This window comes from Labrus mixtus, chromosome 2 (assembly GCF_963584025.1).
Source record: "Labrus mixtus chromosome 2, fLabMix1.1, whole genome shotgun sequence".
NCBI lineage: Eukaryota > Metazoa > Chordata > Actinopteri > Labriformes > Labridae > Labrus > Labrus mixtus.
The window spans coordinates 10919810-10947044 of record NC_083613.1 but is presented as its reverse complement, the minus strand read 5'-3'; the positions used below and the strand labels follow the sequence as shown (position 1 = coordinate 10947044).

At 41.7% G+C, this 27235-nt stretch overlaps 1 protein-coding gene across 1 annotated transcript; it reads right to left on the bottom strand.

The window, feature by feature from the left end:
• On the bottom strand, positions 1 to 26550 carry abcc6a (ATP-binding cassette, sub-family C (CFTR/MRP), member 6a). The gene is made up of 31 exons (XM_061051362.1): positions 26110 to 26550; positions 23288 to 23464; positions 22971 to 23096; positions 17755 to 17892; positions 14874 to 14996; positions 13672 to 13733; positions 13403 to 13534; positions 11561 to 11767; positions 10184 to 10361; positions 9903 to 10064; positions 9713 to 9805; positions 8972 to 9175; positions 8118 to 8264; positions 7898 to 7985; positions 7260 to 7329; positions 7035 to 7161; positions 6764 to 6940; positions 6506 to 6673; positions 6092 to 6275; positions 5846 to 5930; positions 5621 to 5738; positions 4621 to 4828; positions 4180 to 4490; positions 3701 to 3900; positions 3375 to 3501; positions 3039 to 3140; positions 2744 to 2890; positions 2479 to 2637; positions 2146 to 2312; positions 1798 to 1992; positions 1 to 1472 (listed from the first exon to the last, which is right to left on the bottom strand). Exons 1-31 carry the CDS (start codon positions 26149 to 26151, stop codon positions 1364 to 1366), a joined length of 4533 nt encoding a protein of 1510 aa, XP_060907345.1. The 5' UTR covers positions 26152 to 26550; the 3' UTR covers positions 1 to 1363.
• Between the last annotated feature and the right edge of the window lie 685 nt (positions 26551 to 27235).

Sequence of the window (27235 nt, the reverse complement as noted above, 5' to 3'; positions counted from 1 at the left end):
TTTCCCAACAGGATCATGACTATTTATTAAGATGATTTTATTTTTTACAGATCATATTGCTCATCATGACCTTAAATGAAAACATAACCACACAGTAGTTTCTGATACATTTTATTATCCAGCATGAGGAATCTATCAAGACAGTACATCAATAATAAATGGTCAATGAAAAATGAACAAGCTTGTTATAAAAAGTATAAATATAAAACAATCCCTTTATTTCTAAGGACACTTAATACATTTTGTCACATAACATAAATAAACTTTCAGGTTTTTCTTTGAATATATATTGTCTAAACCAGTAAGACAAAAAAACAGGAAATGCCTCTTCTCTTTGAAAGTTCATTGGGTTCTTCCTTCGAATTGAGAGTAAAGTTCATCGTGGACTATTTACAGTCTGTTATGTCAGCACCAAAAAAAAAAAAAGATACTTTTTTTATCTCCTTATGTGTGTATGGTCTCAGTTGTGCGGTGGAGGCCGAGAGACAATCACTGAGAGATTTATCTCCATTGTTTTGAAGAGGCATTCTCTTCATTCATTGTGGCTTTCACTACCGGTGTCAGGTTAAATCTAACCAGCAAGGCTCCATTGACTTGACTTTGACAGAAATAAACAACAACCACACTATAGTTGGACAGCTGCTAGTGTCTTGGCTCACTTCAACGTTTCCCTCATTTCCCTGACTTATAAAAACTTCGTATTGGCTCCCTCAAGCTCTGATTTTTAAAGCAGTGAAAACCTCACTTTCCCTGTGTTTGCCAGGGGTGAACCTTTTAAAGGTTAGTGTGTCAAACTATTTTTTGTCCCAGTTTCTGGGACAAGAAGACAAAATTGATTTCAATCAATTTACAATTACAAAATTTCCCCTTTTTGGTACACAAGGCTTAAGAGTAAACATCAAAATTAAAGCCTGAGACAACATCAATAATATGTCATGTGCTTCATTAAACTTACAAAAAACTACAAAAATAATATAGCTCCCATTCAAAAAGAGAATGGACATCTTTAAGATGTGTGGCTCTTTCATTCCAGCTCCTGGCTAAATCCTTTAATGAAATAAATGGACTCAACTTCTCTATATACAATCGTTAAAGTTTTAAGATTCTCAACCGTCCACTGTCGCTTTCTTTTGAATCTTCATCGTCTGAGGTTAAGAACAGCATATCTGTGTGTTGAAAACCAATGTAAAGGGGCTGCAACTGCAGCTGCTCTGTAGATTCATTGACAATGCCCTCATGGAGAGGCGTTTGAGCTGCCACAAAGCTTGGAATGGCGAGATTGAACGTGTGTGTGAAAGCCACACAAATAAGGTGCCACATGTATACAGGACACCAGCTCCGAGGTACGAAGCACAAAGGTGACCTAGACCAGCCCAGCTTCCCGGCACATCCGATAGAACTGTCCCCTCTGTGCAATGAGGTTGGCCGGAGAGTCCATTTCAGAAATGTGGCCTCTGTCCATGACGATCACTCTGTTAGGAGGCAAAAAATAGGACAGGTTTTAGATCCAGCATTTCTCATCACAACTGATCAAACGTATTCTATAAGTCTGAAATGACGCTGTTGGTTTTGGGAGGTCCTGGCCTTTAACTTTGCATTTGATTTGCATTCTGTTAAATTCAGTAAAAAGATTTTATGGCTTCAGAAGTTATTCCTTTAGAACTGAAAAACAGCAAATCCTCACATTTCAGAAGCTGTAGTCATTAGATATTTGTTATTTTATTGGATGAATTAATGTAAATTAATATTTATTTAAATTGTCCTTTTTTTGTCAGTTGCTAGTGGACTGTTATGTACCTGGTGTAGTCCATGATAGTGTTAAGGCGGTGAGCAATGGTCAAGACAGTGCAGTCTTCAAACTGTGTGCGAATGGTTGACTGGATGAGTGTGTCTGTCTCCAGGTCCACAGCAGCTGTAGCCTCATCCAAAACCAGGATCTTGGTTTTCCTCAGCAAGGCCCTGGCCAGGCAAACCAGCTGTCGCTGACCCAGACTACTCAGACAAAGAGTTGGAGAGAAAGGGATACAATCAAAAGTTACCACCGTCTGTAGATTGCCTGTCATAATATTTTAGTGACTGTCAAGGCGTAACAATGGTGAGTGGTTTATCTGCATTGCACTTCATCATATCAGTGTCCTTGTGTACCTGAGGTTTTCTCCTCCCTCTGAGCATTCGTGGTTCAGTTTGTCAGGAAGATTAGACACAAAGTTTTTCAGATGAGCGAGCTCCAGAGAACGCCACACCTCCTCATCAGTGTAGGTGTCAAAGGGGTCAAGGTTCATGCGGAGGGAGCCGGAGAACAGCACGGGGTCCTGGGAGAGAACAGCAGATATTTTTTAAAATACAAAACTGCCCAGATTGGAAACATTATTATTATTTCACAGTGTCTTATTTGATACTGGATATGGAGAGAAACTATTAAAAACAGTTTATGTTATGAAAGCCAGGGCTTGATTTCTGTTATTGTTAGTGTCGTACCTGAGGGATGATTGTAATGCGGGATCTGAGGTCATGGAGTCCAATGTCTGCGATGTTGACTCCATCGATAAAGATCTTTCCCTTTGCTGCCTCTAAGATCCTGAAGATTCCCAAGGCAAGTGAGGACTTTCCTGCTCCGGTTCTACCCACAATTCCAACCTGGAAAAGAGGTCATCAGTCAAAAACTGTGTATGACAACAATTCTGCGATCCAAGCAATTTATTCAATCCAGACGGGTTAAGCCTGCAAACTGCTGTTGACTCACTCTCTCTCTTTCATGAATCTGCAAGGTAATTCCCTTCAGAGCCAACTCAAGGCCTTTGCGATACTGCAGCCCGTAGTCCTGGAACTCTAGAGTGCCTCTTTGGGGCCAGGCTGGGGGTAAGGAGCTGCCCTCTATGCTCCAACTGGCCTGAATGAGACAGTTACAAAGAGTGAGTCGAGAACAACAAAGGCCCTCTTGTTTTACAGAGATCTAGTGAACACTGCAGTGATTTGTTACTGATGCAATGCATTCTGAGAATTGATTTATTCATATATTTATTTTTTGGAACACCGACCTCTTTAGCTGTATCAGCATACTCGTTGACTCTCTCCACAGAAACAATGTTGTTTTCCACATCAGTCCAGGATCTCACAATCCAGCTAAGGATTCCAGTCACCTGCAAATTTCAATGCATAAGGTTTACTTTAAATCTTTTTCTATACCCTACAATTAAAATAGTTTCACAGACTGATCAAGGCAATGCATTTATATTTGCTCTTTTTAAACTTTAATTGAAACTGAAGTTGAAGTGGTGCATTTAATGTTTTTTCAAGTCCTATACTGGAATACCTCTAGTGCAACTGAGTGAGAATGTGTGCCAGTGTGTGTGTTTGTTGGCAGAGCCTCTTACCTGGAGGGAGTGTGACACAGCCAAACCGACGATGCCTGGGCTCAGGGTGCTTCTTCCCATCACTGAGAGAATAGCAGCAGCTAAGACCACACCATTACCAACAAACTCCAGGTTCACGGCCAGCCACCTATGGATGTAACATTGATTTAGCTGTGTGCAGAAGCGTTCCTGACTGTTTCCTCAGTACCAAAGCCAAATTATTTTTGTAACATGTATCGTAAAGCAATCAATGAAACTCTTTGCGGTATAAATCATCTCCATCCTCCATGAACTCCAACTCAGCAAATGAATGTAAAAATATACATAATGATCATATATCGTCTCACCGAGTCGCCACAAATCGAGGGAAGTAGGATGTCTGATTGAAGTCAACCCTCTTATTGGCCTGCTGAATGAACCTGGTCTGCTCGCCAAAGGCCCGGATGACGCTGGCGCCCTGCACCGTCTCGTTGAAGTGAGTGTAGATGGGTGAGCGGCTCACAGCTTCCAGCCTCCGCAGCTGACAGGATGTGGCAACGTAGAAGCTCTGTAGCCCACAGTGGAAAAGTAAAACAGCAGCTTTAATGAGTGAAACCAAGAAGGAGAGCCGAGGATTTTCCCATAATTCATAGTGAATGTGAGTAACATCCATGTCAGCAGGTGGGGAACAAAACACAAGTGAACAGCAAAATCAGCAGGGTTGGTTTTGGAGGCTGGACCTTTCCAATAACACACTGTAATGGATAACAGCACTTTCGGAGCCACCTTTAACTTGAAGCTCTCAAAGAAAACGTAAGTAGGAGTTCATATATTAGAGAAAATGTACCTGAACAAAGGCGTAAAGGAAGGCCAGAGGCAGGATGATCACTGCGGCAAAAGGTGTAGCCATCAGCACGATGATGCAGACCTCCATGAGTTTAAAAACGTAGCTCAGCATCATCTTCAAACCGTCGGGGACCATGCAGTCAATGGCGTCAATCTCTTTGGCAAAGCGGTTGAGCAGGTTGCCGCTGGGCGTGCACTCAAAGAAAGACATCGGCGAGTGCAGCACGTTGTTCAGAAGGTCCATGTGCAAGTGGCGAGAGGCGATGATGCCGCAGATTGAGATGGCCACAGTTGTACCAAAGATGGCAATACCTGAAGAGAGAGGAAAGAGGTTTCATTTAATAAGACCCAGTGTGGAATCACATTTTTTTATTTTGCAAACAAAGAAACCTAGAAACACATCAGTCAGATAGAGTGCATGGTATTTATGGTGCTTCCTAACCTTGTACAAAGCCCAGTGCTCCAAAAACAGTCAGTTTTAGGTCTGTATCGATCTGAGTGCCATTAACAACAGGATCGTCAGCCCACATGCTGAGCCAGTAGTTGTAAGCCAGTGAGGCGCCCTGCTGAAAAGCGTACAGGAAGACGATGGGAATGATGATGGCCAAGCCGATTGTCTTGAAGTACTTCTGGTACATGTCCAACCTCACCTGTTGTAGAACATAGAAGAAAAGTTCAGTTTAATATCAAGGAATTTCATTAATTAGGACATTTTTTTGAGGTTATATTTTTATTAGATAGGACAGCTGAAGAGGGACAGGAAATGTTGGGAGGAGAGAGTGAGGGATGACATGCAGCAAAGGGCTGAGGTCAGATTTGAACCCATAGCAACTGTGACAAGGAAAATAGCCTCCTACACGGGGTGCATATACAGTAACTACTAGGCTACCTGTCGCCCCTGGTTAATTTATTTTTACATAATGGTTTTATGTTATTTGTCCATTAAACCGATAACAGATTTTCGGCCACTAGGAGGCAGCAGAAACAATCTGTAAACACAACTGACACCTTATTGGATTGGAGAAACTTGTTATCAAGAGGTTTTAGGATTTGGAGCAATATAATCATTCATTTTGAATTGTGTTACTGTGAAAGGAAGTCCCAGCAAGCCTGTCTGTTTTTCGGTTATGGGCAATGGTTGTAAAGTGCAGTACTATTCTCACTGAACACAGTTACCTACTTAGTCAGAAGCTATCGCTATGAGAGCAGTGAGAGTAAACAAAAACAGTAGTTGCTGGAAATTGAAGTAAAGGGCTGAAGTATGTTTGAAAAAAGCAATTTTGAACTGAGGGGAGATGCAGAGTCTGGAGATTATTCTCTGCGGGTTTACTACAACAAGCTTCCCCTTAAACAAAAAGTAGTCTGATGATCAAAGGTTCAGCTTTAAATCCCATCTTTCCACCTTAGAGGTGAGGGGAAGCCAAAGGCAGTTTTAGACTCACCCTTCCAGTGCGAGCCTTGTCAACCACAGTCAGTTTGCCCAGGTCCTCTGGTACCTGTTCCTGGTCTGTTTCAGACACAGGCTCCATGTTTTGAAGGTTGGTATTAGTGGTGTCACCCCTGGAGGGAGGGAGAAGAGAGTCCAGAGGTCAGTTGTGTAAAAAAGATGCTTGGGATTCTAAACAGTTTTATGACAGTTTTTACAATTGAAATGTTTGTTTACACACCCAATGAGCTGCTCCTGTGACAGGTCTCTGGAGAATGGCATGAAGTCGACCATGCTGAGACGAGCATTTGACCGCCTGGAACCAGCTGCAAGAAGAGGACAGTATTTATTAATTGTGACCTTTTAAAAAAAAACCTAATGTCAAATACAAATGAGTTGTGCATTTAGCTAAATGTATTCATCAGGTATTATTTCAGAGCATTTTTAAAATTTAAAACCAAAAGTGAAATTAATAATGTATCGTCACCTCTTTGTATGGCGCTCTCTTTTCGCTCAGTGTTGGCGAAAGTGTGGATGAAGTCAGCAAAGGCGCCATGGCGGCTGAGGAGCTCCTGGTATGAGCCGCTCTCTGTGATTTCTCCATCTACCAGGACCAGGATGTGGTCAGCTTGTGGCAGGAAGCTCATCCCATGGGTCACCAGGATGCGGGTCTGTAAAGCAAGCCACACAGGTCAGAAAAGAATAGGATGTAAGCACAATCCAATGCTAAAATTGAGGCTTTCTTGAAAACAAAACTGTCAACAAAGTAACGGTTTCCATATTATCATAACAATAGTGCAGGTCACATTCTTGTAAGCGGTTTAGATGTTGTAAGACCATGTTTTGCCTCTTTGCAGCTACATTGAAAAGACTTTGCAGGTTTTTTTTAAACATTTATTACCTTGTCTCTGAGGACTCCTTTTGGTCCAACAACTTTGTCAAAGATGTGTTGACCCACATGTGCATCAACAGCAGACAGCGGATCATCCAGGAGGTATACGTCAGCCTTTCTGTAGACAGCCCTGGCCAGGCTCACCCTCTGCTTCTGCCCACCTGAGAGGTTCAGTCCCTGCATGGACACAGAATGTTTTAAAGTTAATCTACTATGATCTTGAGACATGGAAACTATTTCAACTCTCCCTCTCATCCAATTCCATACCTTCTCTCCAATTTCTGTAGCATCTCCTGCAGGTAGGATATCCAGGTCAGGCATCAGGGCACAGGCCTCCAGCACTCTATTGTACCACGACTTCAGTTTATCACGGCCAAATATGACGTTGTCTTGGACTGTGGCATTCTGGATCCAGGCTTGCTGAGGCACATAGGCAACAGAGCCCTGTGAAGACAAGTGTCAGAAGAAAGATTCAATATTTATTCAATGAAAGCCAAAACTGTGAATAGAACTGACTTGTTGAACAAAAGCTCACTACCTTAACAGCCACACGGCCACTTCTTTTCTCTGTTTCACCGAGCATGGCAGACAACAAAGAGGACTTTCCACTGCCCACGTGGCCGACCACAGCAACAAGGGAACCTCGTGGCACGTGGACATTAATCCTGTCAACAAAGAGGAGAATTTTCCTATAAGACTTCCTTTGTTGTTTTTAAGTGTGAGTGTTGTAGTCGTTTAATTCTTGCTGTTTCTATACTCATACCTTTTAAGACACGGAGGGCCCTCTGCAGACCAGCTGAAAGTGCCGTTTTCTATTGCCACGTCCTCCCCATCTAAACAGAAAAGAAAAGTGGAGTATAATGAACAAAACCTGCAATAGAAACTTGAAGACGGCACATGTTCGGTCCACCTGAATGACAAACAAACAAAATTCCCCCTTGAAGTTAGTCGTCAGTGCGCAGCCTGGGCGTAATTACAAGTGAATTTGCTTAATCATACAAATTACAGAGCTGTTGCTTTTTCACAAGCTGTCTTAGGAAGTGTTGACAGATTACAGACAGAAGAGTGCAGTATTTTTTTTTTATTCCTCTATGATTCATATGTCTGAATTCATGCTGTGATTTACATTCAACCACTAAATCGAAACATCCTATAATTACCCTGTCTACCAGTCAGCATGAGACCCGGGAAGTGACAGTGCACATGATCCATACAAGGCTGTGGTACTCCACAGATATAAACAACAAATCTTGTGGGAAGCTTATATTGATTATGACAGCCTATGGTTTCAGGCAGTGTGCAGAACGCAACAAATTATGGAAATGGGTGAATTTGAATGTGCAGTATAGTTGTTTATTCATTCTATGTAATAGTTTACGTATACATGGGTGGGGCCCTTACCAGAACTCAATGGTGCCTTTGAGACATTGTCCACTTTCAGTTCCTCTGAGCACAGGTACTTTCCCAGTCGTCTTAGTGAAACCACAGCCTGAAACAGAGTCAGTGGTTAGTAAACTGACCTATAGCCATCATATATGACCATGAGTACAGTATATACCCCAACTGGCACCAAAGATGGAGAAAACATCTCTGAGCAGTATATAATTAAAATGTCACCAACCTGCATAGTCGTGCTTATAGCAAATGGAAGTTGACTGAGTGGGGTCTTCAGGATGTTGATCAGCGCCATCGAGACAAAAACCTTCTGTGCATCCAGAACGTTCCTGTCGTCGAGTGTCACATAGACGCCAAACATGGCAAAAGCAATCTTGGGGAAAAAGAGGATTGATGTTAACTTGTGTCATTGGTGATCTTGAAGAGACACTTGAAAGGATGAGTCTGGTGTTTTTCTGAATTTCTCTTACAGTCTAAATATCACATCAAAAGATCAAAAACTCATCACCAATGCATTAGTCTGTCTCTGGAAACTATCTTACTTCCCCTCCCTGTCTGTGGCACTCAGCCCAAAGCCCATTTATTCCCACTGAAGTCTTACAAAACAGGTTACAAGGATGCAATTTCATTTTTTTTTTTTAGTTTTTGCCACGCTAGCAAGACACGGCAACCTTGATTTCTATGTTGGCTCAACAGATGAATCAGACACATTTGTCTAAACATTGAATAACTAGATTGAGATCAAAACAGAAATTCATGGTATCCAGCAGATAAAACGTAATGATGTTGGTGATCCTGTTTCCATATGTAGTCTGTCAAAATTCATCACACAACTATTGCCACATATTGGTACCAACATTCATGTCCCCCTAAGGATGACCTTTCAAATTCTGGTGATGCCTCAACTCCTTACTGAGTTCTACCATTGGGTCAAAGTTTGAAAATGTCCAATAAATTGCTTTCTAACTTTACCATTTGCATCTGCTAATTAGCAAATGGCGCATGCTAACATGCTAACTAATAGTGTGAACATGAATAACATTACGCCAGCAAGTAGGTCTTCCTGTTAGGTAAACTCACCAGGAAAGAAGAGGAGTTGAACGATGCAATGGAGATGGAATAGAGGATTTGAGACTTCTTCAGGGCTTTCAGCTCTTTTTCTCTCTGGCCCAAAACCTGCTCCAGGAAGGCTTTTTCCCAGGCGTAGAACTTCAAGATCTTTATTCCGTTAAGAATCTCGTTCATTAATCTGATACGGCCATCCATAAACTTCATTTGAATCTCCTGTTGACCAGACAAAGTGCATTTTATGTGTATTAATAAAAGTTTACAACTTTGGAACAGTGTCAATTACCATACCAAATCAAATACATTCTTTTGTGAACATGGGTTTGTCAGCTGTGCCGCTTGTAGTAGTTTTCCTGGACATCATGGAACTTGTTTTAATTCAGAAAGAATTTATAGCTCGTAACATTTTAGTAATTTTTATGACAAGGAAACAACAAAGGGCCAGGGATGCGGTCACTGCATTCAAGACTTAGTTCGATTAAAATGGCATCCACATTTATAGAACTGTCTGTTGTTTTTCCAAAGAAATGAAAAATCATGTCTTCCTACTGCCCACCCTTTCCTTTCATTGTTTTTCAGGCATGTTATATGGGGCAGACATCAAAAGGACAAGAGAGAATGTACCATGCAGGCCAAACACCCACACGGCTCCTCGGCCACTATCTAAACCAGCTGTGGCATCCCTGACCTAACACGCCAGATGTCAGGGCTACTGGAGTGAAAGTGTGAAGAATTACTCATATGGCTTTTTACCTGTAGCTTGCTCCTTTTCTTTGCGATGAATCCGTTGAGTGGAAAAATGAGAATGACAGTTGCAATCCCCGCCAAAGCTGATGGTCCAAGATGCTGAGCAAAAAGAGTGAATAAAATGGTGTCAAGGTTTTTCTAAAGTGTAGCTGAGCACGACTGAGCTGTATTTTGAGTGCAGTACATGTCGGCATACCTGCCAGAGGAAGAAGAGACAAAGCGCTATTTCAATTGGAGCCAGCCAGACAGCGTTGAAGTAGACCACGAAGTCCATGAGCTTCTGAGTGTCTGCTGAAACCAGGTTCACGATCTCGCCCACAGTGCACGTTCTCCTGGAAGCGCTGTTTATCACTAAAGACTGGATTGACAACAAAGGCAGAGACATTTTAGCCCTCAGTTACACAGAGAAACCCTTTTGTTTTATTGTGTCTTGAGGTTAGCATCTGGTTACAGGTCCCTAAATGCAGATTGACCTACCTTCCTGTACACTAAGCCCATAACTGCCGTCTTCACCCTCATTCCCACTGTGAAGCATGTGTACATGTACTGATGGTTGAAGAGAGACTGGAGACAGGACAGCAGGAACATTAGGGTGGCGTAGAAGTAGCCCTTCCACAGAGGAGCGTCCTCATCTCTCATGAAACCAAGAAGAAGACTGTTGAAGAAGAAAAGCAAATAATTACATTTTAAGAGGATGTTCAGTTTAATGTCTGCACATCAGTGTCATGTCTTTACTGTATGAACACCCTGTGATTTCCCTGGAAAGAATGATAAAATCATCATCATATCAGACATTGGTTGGTTTTAACCCTGTCAACATGATTTTTTTATGTGTTTTTCATTCAATCTTGGTATTATTTAACTTTCAGTTTGGGTCTTAAACCAGTGGTCTTGGAGTGCTTCTGCGGCTGCTGGCTGTCTGGTGTAAGCAGCTCGCATTGCACAACAGAGCTCAGCTTGTGGCCGTGCTGCCCTCACTCTTGGCCGGCGGTGCTCTTATTGTGGTGCGACAACATTTCTGCCATTTAGAGACTCCTCTCCCTCTCTGCCTGTCCTTCGTACTGGAGCATTGGAGGGCTGCGGTCCCGTCTACTTTTCTTGCTCACAGCTTCATGACCGTAATTAACACTTCCACTGATTCTGTGCTGTGCATCACAACAACATTCCAGTCTGGCGAGTGGGATGGTGCGGCGGGTGGTGCTTCAGCCATGACCTGTTTTTCACTACTGCCAGCTTCTGTTGTTATTTGCTTGTCTGTGTCACAACTAATTGAAAATAGATCAATGTAGGGGACATTTCTTTAAACTTCCATACCAGGAATAAACAATCTCTTTTACATAAATATCCAATTTTAAATAGAGTGTTCATTTCCAAAATGGACAATAAAATCAATTCATACTTCAGATTAGATTGCAGTCCTTCAAGGTAAATGCAGTCCGAGCTTTAAGGTTGGGAAATATTGGCTTCAGCTTTCCTTCAGACAGAGCACTCAATGCATTTTGGTTTGTGGGTGTCTGACCACTAAATAAGTTATATTTGAAAAACTAAACAACAATACATCTTTTTAAATGACACATCTTGCAACAGTTACCGTCGTATAGGCTATTCGAAAACAAAGACCAACTGCCTGATTCAAGGCTGCATGCAGAATAAGCAAATCTATCCACAAGGATATGTACTGTTTTTGTATTTTTGAGGCTTTCAGCAACCCCAAAACCAAACGCCCTATACTTCAGGATTTGGGGTTTTGATACAGCTAATAAATCTAAATATTGGCAACCATATATTTTAGCCAGACGTAATTGATGTTGAGGGCAGACTAGGCTTTTTGTGTACTTCTTCTTTAGGTCTTACCTTAACACCTGGGGTATGGCAAACATGAAGGCATCATGGAATATGATACACAGGGTGCCAGTCAGAAAGTATGGACCGAAATTTCGTGCAAGCGTCCTGAGCAGGAAGAAGCCAGAGCTCTGCTCCTTCTGCAGCTTCCTGAGCAGCTGAGCCTGGTCTGGCAGTCTGCTTCCCAACGCCACACCCGACGCCAATTCCTTCTCCTGCCTGCCAGAGGGGAGAACAAAGTTAAGGACAAGACATCTGTGTCAAGGATGCCTCAACATGGTGCTGGCGCTGGTTAATTATTTAACTGTATTCAGGGGGTGAGGAACAAAAACTTGTTATTGTTATAATCCCTGATAGCTGAAGAATTCACCAGCTGCAGTAAAAGACATTACTTGCCGACATAATTATTGGACTTGGACAGAACTTCAAAGTGCTGGAACTTGTTAACACGATTTGAAATGACACATGGCACTTTTCTTGACATTCTGGTGCTGGATGTCCTCAGGGTACGCCTTCAGAACTATTCTAGGCCTCTGCTGATGAGACATCCCGAATTTCAATGTACCGCAATCATGGCTATGTCATGGTCTGTTTGAGTCATTAACTCAACAAACACAATGCTGACGTTCAGCCACATTGCAATAAAATGGAATTGATTTTTTTGGCTGTGACAATAGTGAGAGCTGTGCAGTAAATCACAAGCATGTGGCAAAAGAAGAAGCCACACGCGCCAGAGGGAGCATGAAAGACTAAATGTTTATATCCTACACGTGTCTTTCCCCTTTGAAGACTGCTTTCTTCACCATGTTTCTCCTTGCTGAAACGCCTTTACTTAGCGGGTACAGCGCATGCAATATAACCTCAATCCCGTCAGGGATAAGCTATATTATAGCATTCCTCCCTGGTTCCTGTCTGTGTCTTCACTCATTTCTAATGAATGTGAAAAACGCCCAAGAAAGTAATCTAAAAAAACAAAACATGCTGCAGCTCATAGCTTTCTAAAGTTGTTTCACACATGCTCTCCTGAATAATTGGAGACAAATTGAATTGAGGACAGCCTGCCCCTGAAATCTTCCTGAGTTGTTTATTCACTTATGTGAAGTGATCCTGACTGACAGGAGGAGGGCCTAAGGACATTAAAAAAAGAAACTGCAGAAACCAAAGATGGCAGATGAAGCGAGAGTCCAACACTTTAATGACAGAATTCTGCCTTTACAGTATACCAATGCTACTTGAAATTGGAAGTTTTCACAATTAATATCCTGAGTATGTCCAGCTAAACCTTGATTTCAAGGGAACATTTTAATGGAAGAAGTTAGGGTATATTCTGGGTAAAAAAATGTTCAGGAGTTTTGTGCATGTGTGAAAGAACATAGACCATGAGTAATCTAATCACAAGGCTCATCAGATCATAGGCATAATGAAGAAAGTTACTTCTCAAATGCATGGGCCTCAGATGATGAATCCTAAAAACGCTAATGATTTGTTTAAAAACTCTCAACCCCTGTTGGATGGATTGCAGGGGTATGTGCTGTTCACACTTCTACCTCTCTAAGATGAACTGTGATATCTCTGACAACCCTTTGAATAATTAGAATATACTAGGATTGTTAAACTGGTGTGCATTATTCAAACAAGCTTTAGTATGTTAGTGTTGTCATCATGAACATGTTTGCATCCTGACTTTGGTATGTAGGTCAAAACAACACTGAGACAAATTACAGCCTCATAGAGCAGTTTGCATGTCTGTCGTCTTGTTTTGTCAATGAGTCTCTTAAATTCATGAAAGTGCAGAACCAAATTACTGGAGTCAGTAATTTCAGGTTTAACACATCAATTATCAGATGTTCTCACTTTTGAATTTTGGCACATTCGGCTGTCCAATCCTCTTGCAGCTCAGAGATGATCTTGTTTGATGTGTCTTCCTCCCTCAGGGTCCACAGGTCCTCGGCTGCCAGTGGGGTGCGATATCCTTTCACAACAAGCCTGAGGAGGGAGCGTGGAGATTACTCACCCACAAAATCTTCAACAACACACACACATGATCGTAAACAAGTACAAACTGTTGCTGCAGTGAGTCAACAGGAGACTAAAAATTAGAGGGTTTTGAAGAACCATCTTACCCAGTGAACCACCAGAAGAGAATCTTCGACAGGAAAGAGGCATCTTTGACGGGACAGGGATTCTGCAACAGATTAAACACCAAACTCAATTTTGTTTATTCGCAATAAATCTGGTTTTCGAGTCACACAGAGCTTCAGAGACGTTTGGTTGATGGTTAAATGGTTAAATGGTGCATTTGTGAGGCGTGTGTTTTAGAATGCTAATGTGTGTAAACAGTGCTGTTCAGTCTGGTGGTCCGTTGTGGGAAGCAAAGGCCATGAACTCCCACAGGACAGAATAAATAGAGTTCAGTGTTAGCGCAGAGTCAATTGTGACGTTTTGAGGTCGAGTGCAGACGGAGGGGAAATGTGTCATCAGAAACCGTACAAGTTGGACACACACACACACACAACACACACACAGAAAGTTTGTCATCACACGCATACTTTATGGCATCTTTCCGCCCTGCCACCCCCTCACCAGGGTGTTTGCGCTCTTCATTACCAGCCCTCTTGCTCTTCATCCCCTCGCTTCCTCTCTTGCTGTGAGTAACTCTAACCAGAGCGTGGGTCTGAGGGGAGGAGGTGGTGGAGGGAGAAGAGGAAGACACACCAGGGAGCGACCGATGGGTGTGTCCGCCCCGCCAGACTGTGGCTTCTGCACCCTCGACCTCTTCTCACCACGGGCCGCGAATTTGTTAGGGACTTTTCCAGCTGTTTTGATTGTTTGTCACCGGGGAAATATGACATAGCTGGGCTGTTTGATTGACAGGGGGCTCATTTTCATTCACCTGTCAGCAGTCCTGAGTCAACTAACCGTTTTGATTCTGAAAACGTGTTCATCAGGCTGATGATTCATGGGATAGTCAAGTGACTGTATTATGTAATTCCTGTGCTGTTGTTTGGTCATGGACTCTAAGCAGCAGTCATGATGTTATCCAAAGCTGAGGTGAGTGAGTTCTGTTGAAGGTATGCAGGAGAACACCGTCAAACACACACACAGTCATTCACACACACGGTCTTTCACACACCCCTCAGGATTTGCCAGAGCGATGCAAAGAGAGCGGGAGAGGAAGCTGGGATGTGAATCACATCATTTCCTCCATAAGGCAAAAGTGTCTTCACAACAAAAGTTGAAAACCACAAGATAGCTGTTGAGACATTTTCTTTCCTTGCTACTGGATTTGAGTCAGCGGAAGTGGGATTCATTCTCCTCAGCCTACCTTTTCCAACACGGTTTTCCCCTCTGGAGGCTGGTCAGCAAAACAACACAGGAAGAGCTGGGCCAGTTGGATTGTGAAGTAGGAGAAGAAGGCGAGGTATCGTACGATATCAGAGGCAATGCCCTGTGGAATAAGAAAACAACACTTTAGGGGCTGCTGCAGGGTTATAAATACCAGAATCTCCACTTAGAGCTCTTCGGTTGTATTTATTTAAAACTACTTCGGACAAGTTGCGTAAGTGAGACCTTTATTTTTAAACAAGAGACACAAATAATTGTCTTCATGGCTAGGCATAGGCCACAGAAAAATAACATTGTTTTGCATCAAGAGACAGGGTTGTCATAAAGATCAAAATGCGATTTGGTTTTATCATCTCTTTTAATGTTCATGAACAAATTCCGCAACATCCTGTGGGAAACAGCGTCATTTATCTTTGGCTCTGTTTGCAGTTTCATAACAACACTAAATTCATTACATGGCCTTTCAAATGCTTACACATTGTATAGCAGAGGATACAGTTAACACACCACGATCACAGACACAATAAAGAGTATTTTAGAAATAAAAGCTGAAACAGGGTGAAAACCCAAGTCTTTAATGGTGTACTTTGTATAAATGAAGCGATAGTTAAATCTGCCTCTCAGTCACGCTAAGAGCCTGTATCTGTAAATAGCGAGATTGTGGTTTTACAAACCACCTCCCTTACATTCAATCAAGGCAGCAGCTGCAATATTAACCACTCAGAGCCTTTTGTGAAATGTAGGACTCGCATGTTATTCTTGACGTACAGAAACTCTGGGTTTTGGCAGGCGCATTGTTTACTAGTGGGTCTTTGCCACTGCCACAGCCAGTGTGTTGTTCAGCGGTACGGGTATGAATAAAAGTCAGAGCCATGGTAAACAGTAAAATGACTTTCTATGAAAAGTGTGGCGCAGCGCCCAGAAAAAAGATATCAAGGGGCCAAATGGATCCGGCCACACAGTGAAAAACTGGGTCAGAATGGTCGGAGAGTGGGTGGGAAAAATGTGGTTCGAGCAACTAAGAATGGCCAAGGGTCTGCAAACATGAACCCTGTCAACTCCAGCCATTAGTGCTTCAAGGTGAATTAAACACTTTATTTTTTACATATTTAGAAAATGTCTCAGTAAGGGAACAAATAAGGTTCTTCTAAAGGCACTTCTAAACCGTCAGTCTTTTAACCATAACAAATCTGTGAAATAAAGCCAAGTGGGATCAGATAAGCTTTAAAATGTTAGTTTAGAAAAGCATAACCACTGGAATAAAAGGGAAAGATTGAAATTGAAAATTAATTATTTTTGAAACTGAATCGTACAAGCCACTTTGCCATGTTGCCATATGTTTTACTGGAAGACATTTGACTTTTAAAAAATGTACTAACTACTGCTTGCTGGTAGTAATCTTAGCTTATCTTATCTTAGCTTAGCACTAAGACAAAACAGAGCGAAACACATAGCCTGGCTCTACACAGGGTTAACGAAATAGTCTTACCAGCATCACTTATAGGCCTACTTGATTAGTAACACATTAGCTTATAGCCTATATTGATTTTTGTTAAGAAAAAATGATTTGAACATATGAGCGTAGCAGTTATGAGTTTTAAAGCTTCACCAAGGTACATTTTGTAAACTATGTCTCTTTTTTAAGCTAGCTAATTAGATAATTTAGCTAACAGTAGCTTTACTGAACAAGAAAACAAGACAGTGATGTTTTTCTTGTTATTTAACTCTGGCAATACAGAAAATTATCACAAATATTTTGATATTTTTCTGGCTGCATCATAATTTTTACAGTGAAAGTCAACAACAATTTTCTCTGTTTTGTTGGTTGTAGGGTGCTTCTTCACTTTTGTATAAGCTCCTGTCCAATTTATATAGTTATTTGCATTGAGACCATTTCAATTTAGTCTTTAAATAATATCTAGGCTACCTTATATCTAGTTACTGTTCTCTCATAGGACTGACAAAAGCCCCTTAATGATATTAATCTTAATTTTAAGAAAATCTGATGCACATAATCTACGCATGCCAATATGGTAAATCATAATGTGTTTCTAAGTATCGCAGTGGGGGATTTGATCTTAAATGGGGTTCATTAAAATGTCTTTGTCTGAATTCTTAATGGCCTCACATTAGTGCGGATGCATAGATTTCCATCTGGCTGTGTTTACAACAGTGTAGGCCCATAAACGCAGCGCTGACGTTCCTCTGGTCTGACCCTGGGCTGCCATGTCTCACCAGCATTTATCCCAGGGCCGTCATTACTCTCCCCCAAGCAGTGTGGGAATGTCACACTGAAGACGATAAAACAGAAATATGGATGTGTGTGTCTGTTTGTGTGTTTTTTATAGAAATGCAAATGCGACAGCCCCACGGCAGTGAGCGCTGAAATAGAAACCTACCCCATACAACAATGATTGCAGTGTCTGACAGGATACACAGGAAGAAAAGGAAAACTTAAACACACACACGCTTGACCAGAATTGGCAGTGTCATCCTCCAACACTTGGTTAACTTTAGGTTACTTTGGTTAAAATAGGGGGATGAAATAAAACTCTCTGCTGACACTGGGCACATGTCAAGCTGGGCTGCTGGAGTCTTGCGTCTAGACGATGGGTAGGACTAGACCTGATTGCAGTTTTGACACTGCAGGTTCACCGAGTTCAATCTGACAGACACCTTCACCTCAGCTTCAGCTCTGAGTTATTCCTTATTTTAAATATAGAGAGCACAAGAGTTTGGATACTAGGAATGCACAGAGCACTAAGTGTTTATAGATAAAGGATTGGATAAGGTTGGCATTTCTATCAAATAATAAGGTCAAGTGTGAATATTCTGTATGAATAAATAGGCTGAAAACTTACCTCGTCCATGGCCAGCTGGATCTTTGCTCTGAGCGGCACCAGGGAACAGACAACAGCCAAGACCCAGAATAGGAAGAGGAATATAGAGGAACGACAACCTCTAACTCTTTCAAACTGGATGATGCATAAGGCTAAGATCTAAAAAAGGAAGCACAGAGAGACAAATAGACTTAATTTTTGAATTTACAAGTGCTGGCAGCACAGCAGAGAAAAAACTTCCCTCACAAAATGGCTGAGAGCCAAAACTTTAATCCTGATGAAAAAGAAATAGCATATAAAGCAGTGTTTTTAATGTGTGTGTTTCTTTGTCAATTATATCTGAGAAAACTTATTTCCAAGCTCCTTATCAGTAGTGCCCCACTATGATCCATTCAAAGAAAATAAAGCATCAATCTCTAAATATCAGCTGATGATGTTTTTTGTTGTTGCCACTAGAGCATGGAGGCTTTAATCAGACTCTTGCTCTAATCGAATGCAGCTGATGGTGGTTTGGAGTAAGAACTTAGGTTTGGGAATTCCCTGACCGCAGCCTGTACAGATGTGATATTTCGCAAACAGAAAATGTTGCATCGGGGTACCAGTATAGCTCAGTTGGTAGAGCGGGTGCTCCATGTACAGAGGCTACCGGTCTTGATACACAGGTTGCCGGTTGATTCCCTATTGTGACACTGGTTGGTATATGTCATTCCCTATTCTCTCTCCTCACGTTCCTGTCTCTACATCTATCCATCAAATTAAAAGCACACATTACTTAACATAATAATCCAGTGTAGTTTGAAGGCAAAACTTAACTAAACAAAACAGACTGATTCAGCGTTTGTAAATGGCGGTCTGTCCTCAAAGGAGTCGTGCATGTGTCCCTAAACCACTATAAATGGCCCCTCTCTGAGTAATTGGCCGAGTGAGACGTCACTATGTCATGCCAGCTTATCATCAAGTCAGGAGAAAAATGGGTTTGGGTTTCATAATGAGTACCACGTTGCTAACTTTGGGATGAGCCACAGTGCTGTCCTCTTCTAAACTACAGTGGTCTGGTAGTTATATAAGCTATTCACGTCAACAAACTGATGTATGCTATGGAAAGACATGTACACATCTCTGTGTTGTGGCAGAGAGGGAGAACTTATGTAAATAACACCAAGGCTGTTTGCTGTGGTGGCATGCTGATTATTCCTTCTTTTGTTCAGTCATTTTTCCTACACGTTTGATACTTGCCAGTCTACTGAGGGATGCATACAGACAAACAGGTACTCATGACTATACCTGGAATTTAGAGGCTTCTGTCCACCTGACTTGAATGCGCTATCCCTCTAGCTTATGGTGATATTGGTTGGCAGACGTCAATGCGGCTTTTGCTTTAGTATGCATTTATGCTGTTTGATTTCTGGGTGAAAGCCCGGCCTGGGGACTACGGAACATGCCCAGTCCTAGTTTGGGTCAGATAAAAGCGTATTCATGCAAAAGTGAATGAATCGTAACATCTTTATCGTCCCACTGTAATTTCAGTCAGACTAACATATTTACAAGCTTTTTAAATGTCCAGTTATAGTTGGACTCACACAACAAATAGACTTTTTATTCTCTCTGCAAGTTAACATACTGGATACTCTGTTTTGCCCTTATTTGGTCTCCAACAACTAGTGAGGGAAAAAGCTGGCTCCTATCTGTAAAATGCTGCTTCATGATCATCGGCTTGTCAATGTGTATTTCTTCACATAATGTAAGTCAGTAGTACCAAGCCCATCGCTAGAACTTTATGTCCTTTTCCGTTGGTACTTTGAGTCCTGAACTGGTGAGGTAGAGGCTGCATCAGCCCCCATCCAAACCTTAAACTTAAAGATGACCTTGGTTCAGCATCCAGGGGAAAGGACCTTCCTATTCCTAGCCTTCCGCTCTGACTTGCCATATTGCTGCAAACCATCAGCCCATCTGTTTGTACAAGTCAGTGGGTGGAACTAAGTCTATCACTAAGCTCTGAATCAAAACCCTACCTTATAATTACATGGGAAGTGTGCAGTGGCGGGGAGGGAATAGAGTTTTACGTCATGGTATTGCTGATTATAGTCAGCATCATGCGTGTACTTTTCATCAATAGTGACCACGATTTGTTCCTAAGCTGGCTGACTCGAAGCAAAACTGTTCCCATACATTAACTGGAGTTGAAGGTCAACAAAACAAGTCGGTCAGAGCAACAAGAGCGCAGTGTTCCCAATGGGGTGGGTGGAGGCGGGTGGCTACAATCAACATCAAGAAAATTATAACCTTTGTTAAAGATATATCTGGCAAATAGATTTTAAAGATTGATGACAGCTCTTAATATGATTTGGCAGATGTTTGTTTTCTGCCCCTGCAGTGATAAATATACCCTCAAAATAAATGAGCCTTTTTTTTTTAAATGTATCCCTCTCTATAAGAGATGTCTCAGTGCATTTTTATTACCTAAGAACCTGCTGCTATTTACTCAGGAGTCTGAAAAGACCACAGGTGGGCAAAGCTGTCTGACTTGGAGAGAGTGAGTCTAAACAGGAGCTGTGTGAGGCTGCTGAGAGAGGAAGCTTTGTAAGTTAAACTTGGATAGCTTTAGAGGCCGACTGGGGTACAACACCTAAGCAACCTTCTACTGTGTTGTTATGTTACACCGTTTCTGCGGAGGATAAACAGCATTCGAATCCTGCCATGCCACCCGTGCTGTGAGCTGCACCCCTTTTCTGTTTGTTCCTACTCTGTGAAGTATCATTTAAAATCTGACGAAAATGAGTGGGATCAATGTGCTCTGGAGAAACATCCAGGGCCTTTCATCAGACTGAGTCATTCACAACATTTCTATGATTACAAACCAGCCGTCTTCTTCTCAAATGTTCTGTAGCCCACCCTTCATGCCACCTTGATCCATGTGGGTTACACTTAATTTTGATGGAAGATTTAGAAGAGTAAGAAAACATTTGGAAAGATTAAAGATCTCATCTACGCTTAAAAAAATGAACACAAGTCTTGGATTTTAAGAGCTGCTTCTCCTCAGACCTGTGCAGATCAACGTGCATACTATAGATTCTGGTAATGGTTCTGTTGATTCAAAACCTCAGATTCTTATTCCTAAGAAAATTGGATGAAGGTTTTATATCCTTTGTCTTCTCTTCCTTAATGCAGAGGCATTACAATTTAACACGTAGCACCTTAAATACTGTTTTGGTCAGAACAATGGCGCTCAAAGAAGAAATTGGCGTCAAAGCGTCCAACAGCACACCTGAAGCCTATATAAAGACTGAACCTTTCTATGTAATTAGGTTTGACTTAAGCTACAATTGTGTATCATCACCTTTGTATTTGGCGGTTTGGTGCTCTTAAAAGATGAACCAAAAGTTTGGAAGACCTTTTAGTGAACTTGTATAAAGTGTATAGGATTACTCAGGATTACTTGAAAAAAAACTGAACAGCTCGTTTGTGTTCAAGTAAATGTTTGGACATGCATCAACTAACTTCATATAGTGATGCACTAGCAATGACCATCCACTTAGAGTACACAACTTAGTCATTGGCCGCGCTTATGTGTGACCGACCTTTGATCTGCAGTGATCATGGGGAAATGGACAGAGCATTTGTTTTTGGAAAAAAAGGGAAGTCTCTATAAACTTCTAAAATATTACCTCTTTGTATCATTTCATTAAAATGACATTTGGTCTCTCACATGCACAGCACATACCATAACATTTTTCATTGTATTGGAACTTTCCACATATATCCGTGCATTCATTCAACATCAAATAGTAACTGATGTCATTACATATGTACTCTGCACTCTGATGACTGATGGTCAAATACAGGCTATGTTCGCATGGTACTGTAATATTTGCACTTCCTGCAGCACTGTAAATCTATCCGCTGTTGTGCATCTTAGCACCTCAGTGTCTGGCCAACATACTGTACGGAGGCTATATATTCTACAATTTCTCTCTTTGGCATGAGAGCCAGCGGGACACAGGCCGACTTATTCCCAAAACTCCTATGTAACCCCGAGCAACGCAGGGAGGATGTCAGGTGTGTTATTTTAGCCACAAATCAAAGAGGCATAGCTCTATAGTGTAAACTCAGGCTCTTGGATTCAAAGTTCTGAGTGCCTTAGCCTTTATTTTGCGTTACTGTATGTATATGAGAAAGCTATTTATTGAAATGATAATAAATGACCCTATACTTCTTGATTTATTGACTCAGTCTACATTTTCCTAGTGCAATTATAATCACAAAAGCTAGTCTATATTATTATTTAAAAAAAGCATGATGTTCATTTTGTAAATGTTATTTCCCATTTTGAGTAAAATCAATGACAGGGCAGGGTAGGCTTTTTTGCATGGCTTATTCATTTTTTAAGTTACTTTGACAGTGACCTCTAACCATCATAGAGTATGCAGTATGCTTGCTCAACTATATCTACCTCCAGAAAAACATGACGGGAGAGTAAAAAGCATTCTTGAGGCTTCAAAATGGTAGTCTACAAGTGAATGTCCACCTCTTCTACATAGTCAGTGCTCAGTTCTTAAAGCTTTTTCCTCGTACAAACTATGGATTCACTGGGACTACACAAAACTAATGCACAATTACTCAGTTCTGATTCCTCTTACAGTCACTGTTTATTTTGCTCACAAGCCTCATTAAATGATCTCATACAACTTAATCAGAGATAAATGTCTAAATAAGTTTGCTTATCAATATGAATATTACTAATGGCTTAAAAGAACTCAGCTATATACATCCACTATAGACCTCTCTACTGTATTTAACTGTCCATATGTGCAACACTTTATACATGAACACATTTCAATGACACATTTTAACTGTGCAACTTTTCTTCTACATCCATAAACTGTATTAAACTGTTTTTATAGTTTCTAAAGTGAACTATTGAAGTCCAGTTTCATTTTTCAATACCAGATGCTGCCGTAATAAAATATGTTTAAAATGTTTTAGGTGAATGAGTCCACAAACTGACCTGAGCCTCATCCATGCAGGTAAGACCTTAATGTAATGATGAATCACTTTACAGGAAGCTGCTTGTCCACCCTTTGATACAGTTATGTAAGTATATGGTCAGAAGAGGGCCTACATTTAGCTTTAAAGCTAAAATAATTTACTTTAAACTTAGTCTAGTCAGATAAAAATCCTATTTGGAAAGATAGATTTATGGGTAAGCCTTAGAAAAGTCAGGAAGTTGCTGTATTTACCACAGTCATACTGCGAATGATAGGGCTGAGTAGGAAGACCATGTGCTGCTGGATCTCCTGGCTCCTTTCCAGCAGGATGTAGAAGAACTCCACAAAGCCAAAGGAGGCCAGCAGGAAACCCAACGCCTGAACAGGACAAGAAAGCAATGGGGGATCAACTTTAGAAGCTTCATGGTTACAGACAGTCACATTTCTCATTATTTTTCAACTGATACTGGGGCTCCCTCTGTGGAGAGGCAGTAGACATTTGGCTCCTTTCTTATAGAAAACTTTAAACAATGAATTGAAGCCTGGCCAAAGTCTGTGTGACATCTCACCATCTTGGAGGTGCAGAGGCAGGACATTTGAATGCGTCCGCGGTCATGGCAGTAGAGGTGAAGACAGTAGAAAGGGGCCAGCAACCACAGATAGATACAGGGGACCCACACCAGCACGGTATTCTGGAAACACTGGGTCAGGTCTGGGTTGGCTGTGTACCACGTACGGTTCCAGTCCTGCAACAAAGAAAAGGTCGACGGTTCAGATCCAGACACCATGCTTATGATTCATTACTTGAAGTAAAACTCAACAGAAGAACAGCAAGTCAACAGAAAATGTGTCCATGTCCAGGGCTGAGAGTGTGAGCTGAAAGAGGCTGTCATTTGCGAGTCAGTTTTGGAAAATGTTTGCCCAAAGTCTTCAGCTTGTTCCCTAATTTTAGTAGGACAATGTACGCTGTCAACATATTAAAAAGCTAGTAAACCATCTGCAGACGAGGTGTGTTACGCAAATACTGCCCTTAGTTTGTGATTATGTAACAACAGCAGACGCAGTAGCGCGTTGTCTTTCGTTAAACAAAAACAGTGGCCTGTTGTTGTCGTCTTGTACCCCTTGTTTATAACCTCCCTGGCCTAACGAGGGGCAGGGTGTCTGTCTGTGCTAATGGGGCTGCCCTGTGGAGTCACCACAGGAAGTGGTTTTGAGCATGGTCGGAGAAGTCTGGCCCTGCGAGTCAACAATTGATGGCAGCTGCAGGATCATTATGAAAAAACTGTCCACCAAACTGTAAACCAGGGCAAGATAGACAGCCTGCATGGAGAGAGATGCGACTTCTCTTGGGGCCCGCATGTCTCAGCATGAGGAGTGATTAATTCAAGTTTACCATCAATCGCTACTGTTTGCCTCCTCTGAAACCACAAAGGCTTGAATCACAGCCTGACTGAAGGTGACTTGTTCAAATAAAACCTCTTTGCCAGCCCTACTTCAGGGTTCCAAAAATCCACACACAAATCTTCATAGCAAAGGTGGTTATGGTTATGTAATAAACACACCATATTTGCACGTACGGTATACTGGTGGTCTTTTTGAGCACTGATACACCAAAACCCATTTAAGTGATGAATCTCTTGAGAGGCAGTGAGTGGGAGGCTACTTTCACGGACCCTTCTGAGTCCTGCGGTCAGTGGCAGGCAGATGCACAGGGCACTTTTATGTAAGAAATCCATCATGTCAAACTCTCTCCAAAGTGCTTTATTGTGCATTCTGCTCAGTTCCTACCCTATTTCTCACACTTGGATTGAGTGTACGCGGCAAAGTAGTCGATGCCGACAACTTGGGAGATGCAGCTGTCTATTGTTACCTGACACACAATATAATGTGAAAGTAGTACAGACTTTGACTGTGCTGATTTAATAGGGAATTCAATACCTTGTAACAGGTATGAACACGAGGGTTATGTGTAAAACAAGATGTGAGTACGTGGTTTGAATGAACTAAGAATAATAATTCAAGTTGTCTTCGATCACTTTTCTGACAGCCTTGCCTAGGATGTGTCCGGTTTCTAAAATTAAAGGATGGCTTGATATAAAGAAACATGATACTGAAGATGCTGCCAGCTCCTGAATTGGCCCCTTTCAGATTTGTCCATTCTGAAAAACTTTTCTGCAATCTTTTTCTGCATCCAACTTCTTTTTCTGTGCTGGATTGTGCATGTTCAATTTTGTACTAGTGCCAAAATAAATCCCTGCTGCAACCCCATGGCCATGACCAATAAGAAAGCAATGACGCTGCACCAAAAGCATGTGAAAGGTTGATTGCCACACTTAATAACTGAATGTTCTTTTCCGCCAACACAAGACAAGAAACAACTGTCCAAACACCCTATTTGTTTTGTGATGGATGTAATGTAGTTCAGAAAATCACTTGTACTCTTTGAGCTTTCATTGCAAACAGAACTGAACAAGATGATATACAGTTTACTTTCACTTTCTCAACATGTTTGTTGGCTGTTGTTTTGAGGTTTTGCAGAAGCAAAGAACAGAAAAAAGCCATAATGAGAACCAGAAACAGAGAGAGAGAGAGTGAGAGTGAGAGTAGGAGGGGGGGGGGGGGGGGGGGGGGGAGGGGGGTAGGCAAGCTGGGAGTGAGTGCATCAATAATTCTGGAATTCCAGCTGGATCGGGGCCATTCTCCGACTTTCGAGTAGGGATTCAGAATGTGGAGGTTTGCTACTAAACAAGACTTTAAAACCTGTCCAGCAACAGTATTTCTCTCAGTGTGACGCACCTCTACTTCTCAGCATCTCACGGAGCTGACTCACAGAGCACGATGACGGTAAATGCAGATCTGATATGCATTAGAGGTAGTCTACCATTCACACTTGCTGTAGGTTAGATTTCTAATGCGCTCACAGCCTACAGGCTGCAAACTGAGAAGGCCAGTGAGTACCATGGGGATTTTCTTCAAGTACTTGCAAGTGCTGCCAACTAACATTTCCCTCAACTGCACACAACCGACTGCTTTCATCCTATCAATTATTGATGAAAAGTCAAACCCTGTCTAATGCAGCATGCTAATGTTGCTAATACTAATGACATGCATCCCCTGATCAATGCTGAGAAGGTATGCATAGAAATTTGCACACAATAAAACAACAAATGTTCATCATTTAGTCTTGGAAAAACAAAAATAAAAACAAAAATCTAAATGCTGCAGGAATATTTCAACTTGAAAGTATAAGATGTACCCAAATGTACCCAAAATCTATATTTTTGTAACTGAACTGGACATGGTGTTACATTAACTGTTCCCTGGAAAAAGAGAAGATAAACACATACACAGGTTGAGACTGTGAGTTTAGGGTCAGTGAACACAAACTCACCCACAGAGGGTCCAGGCCGCTGAGTCTGCAAAAGGCATCCATCCACTTGCTTGCTCCTTCCTCCCTGATGCTCCACTTGTTGGGGTGTATCAGCCCGGCTCCTCAGACTGGGTAGCACACACTCAGCACCAGTGTATGTGTGTGAGATGTTGGGCAAAGAGTGCACTGAGTGTGTCCTTATTAGACTTTTCCTCTTAAGCTAATGATAGAATATTTAGGTTTTTAGCCTGCTCCTGCTCGCCTTTCTGCTCTATGTTTATTAGTGATTGCTGTTGGAGTGTGTCTGTGTGACTTTGCCTCCCCTTTAATAAATCATCTTCTCTCAATGAAACTCTGTTTCTGTCTGCCACACTGTTTGAACTGCTGTTGCCCTGAGATCCCGTGTCTTTCTGACTCTCTCTCGGTCTGTCTGCTGTTTATGAGTGTGTCTCCTTGTTGGGTGGGTGGAAATCTTTCTCTCTCTCTTTCCCTCTCTCTCTCACTCACACCCCTCTCTTCTCTCCCACATCTGCTGGATTTCGATCAAAACACCACAGCTACTCCCCTCAATGGGATGACAGTCCCACACCCAGACACACTCCTCCCACTTTCACTCACTACCCCCTTACCTCCTTTCTTGCTCCTTCTTTCCCCACATCCCAAACCACCCGTCGTCTGACCACACTGCGTCTGTTTGTGCATAGACAGACCTTTTAAACTGAGACCATCAACACTCACATTTGCCTCAAAGGCCTACACTGTCCTCAAATCCAAGATATTGATAACCTTAGGAACGATTGTAAGAAATGTATTCAGTTCTACCCCCAGTGTGATGCCTAGCTTAACATGTTAGCATGTGTTGAAGCTCCTTTACAAGTGACAATTTGCATTTAAGGCTACTTGATGAGCCACAAAACTGTATTCTTAAGTCCAGACATATATATTACAGTAATTTAATTCTTTTAGTCCATTGGAAAATGTTAAGCCACCTCATTGGTGAAAAGCATCACATGCATTTCTAACTATTGCAAAAAACTTGCTGATACAGGAAGCAAAGAGAATATATCGGGTTAATTAGTCATCCTATTGGATTGAAACTTGCAGTGTAAGTGGAAAATGTTAACTCATGCAACTTTGTCACAGTGCC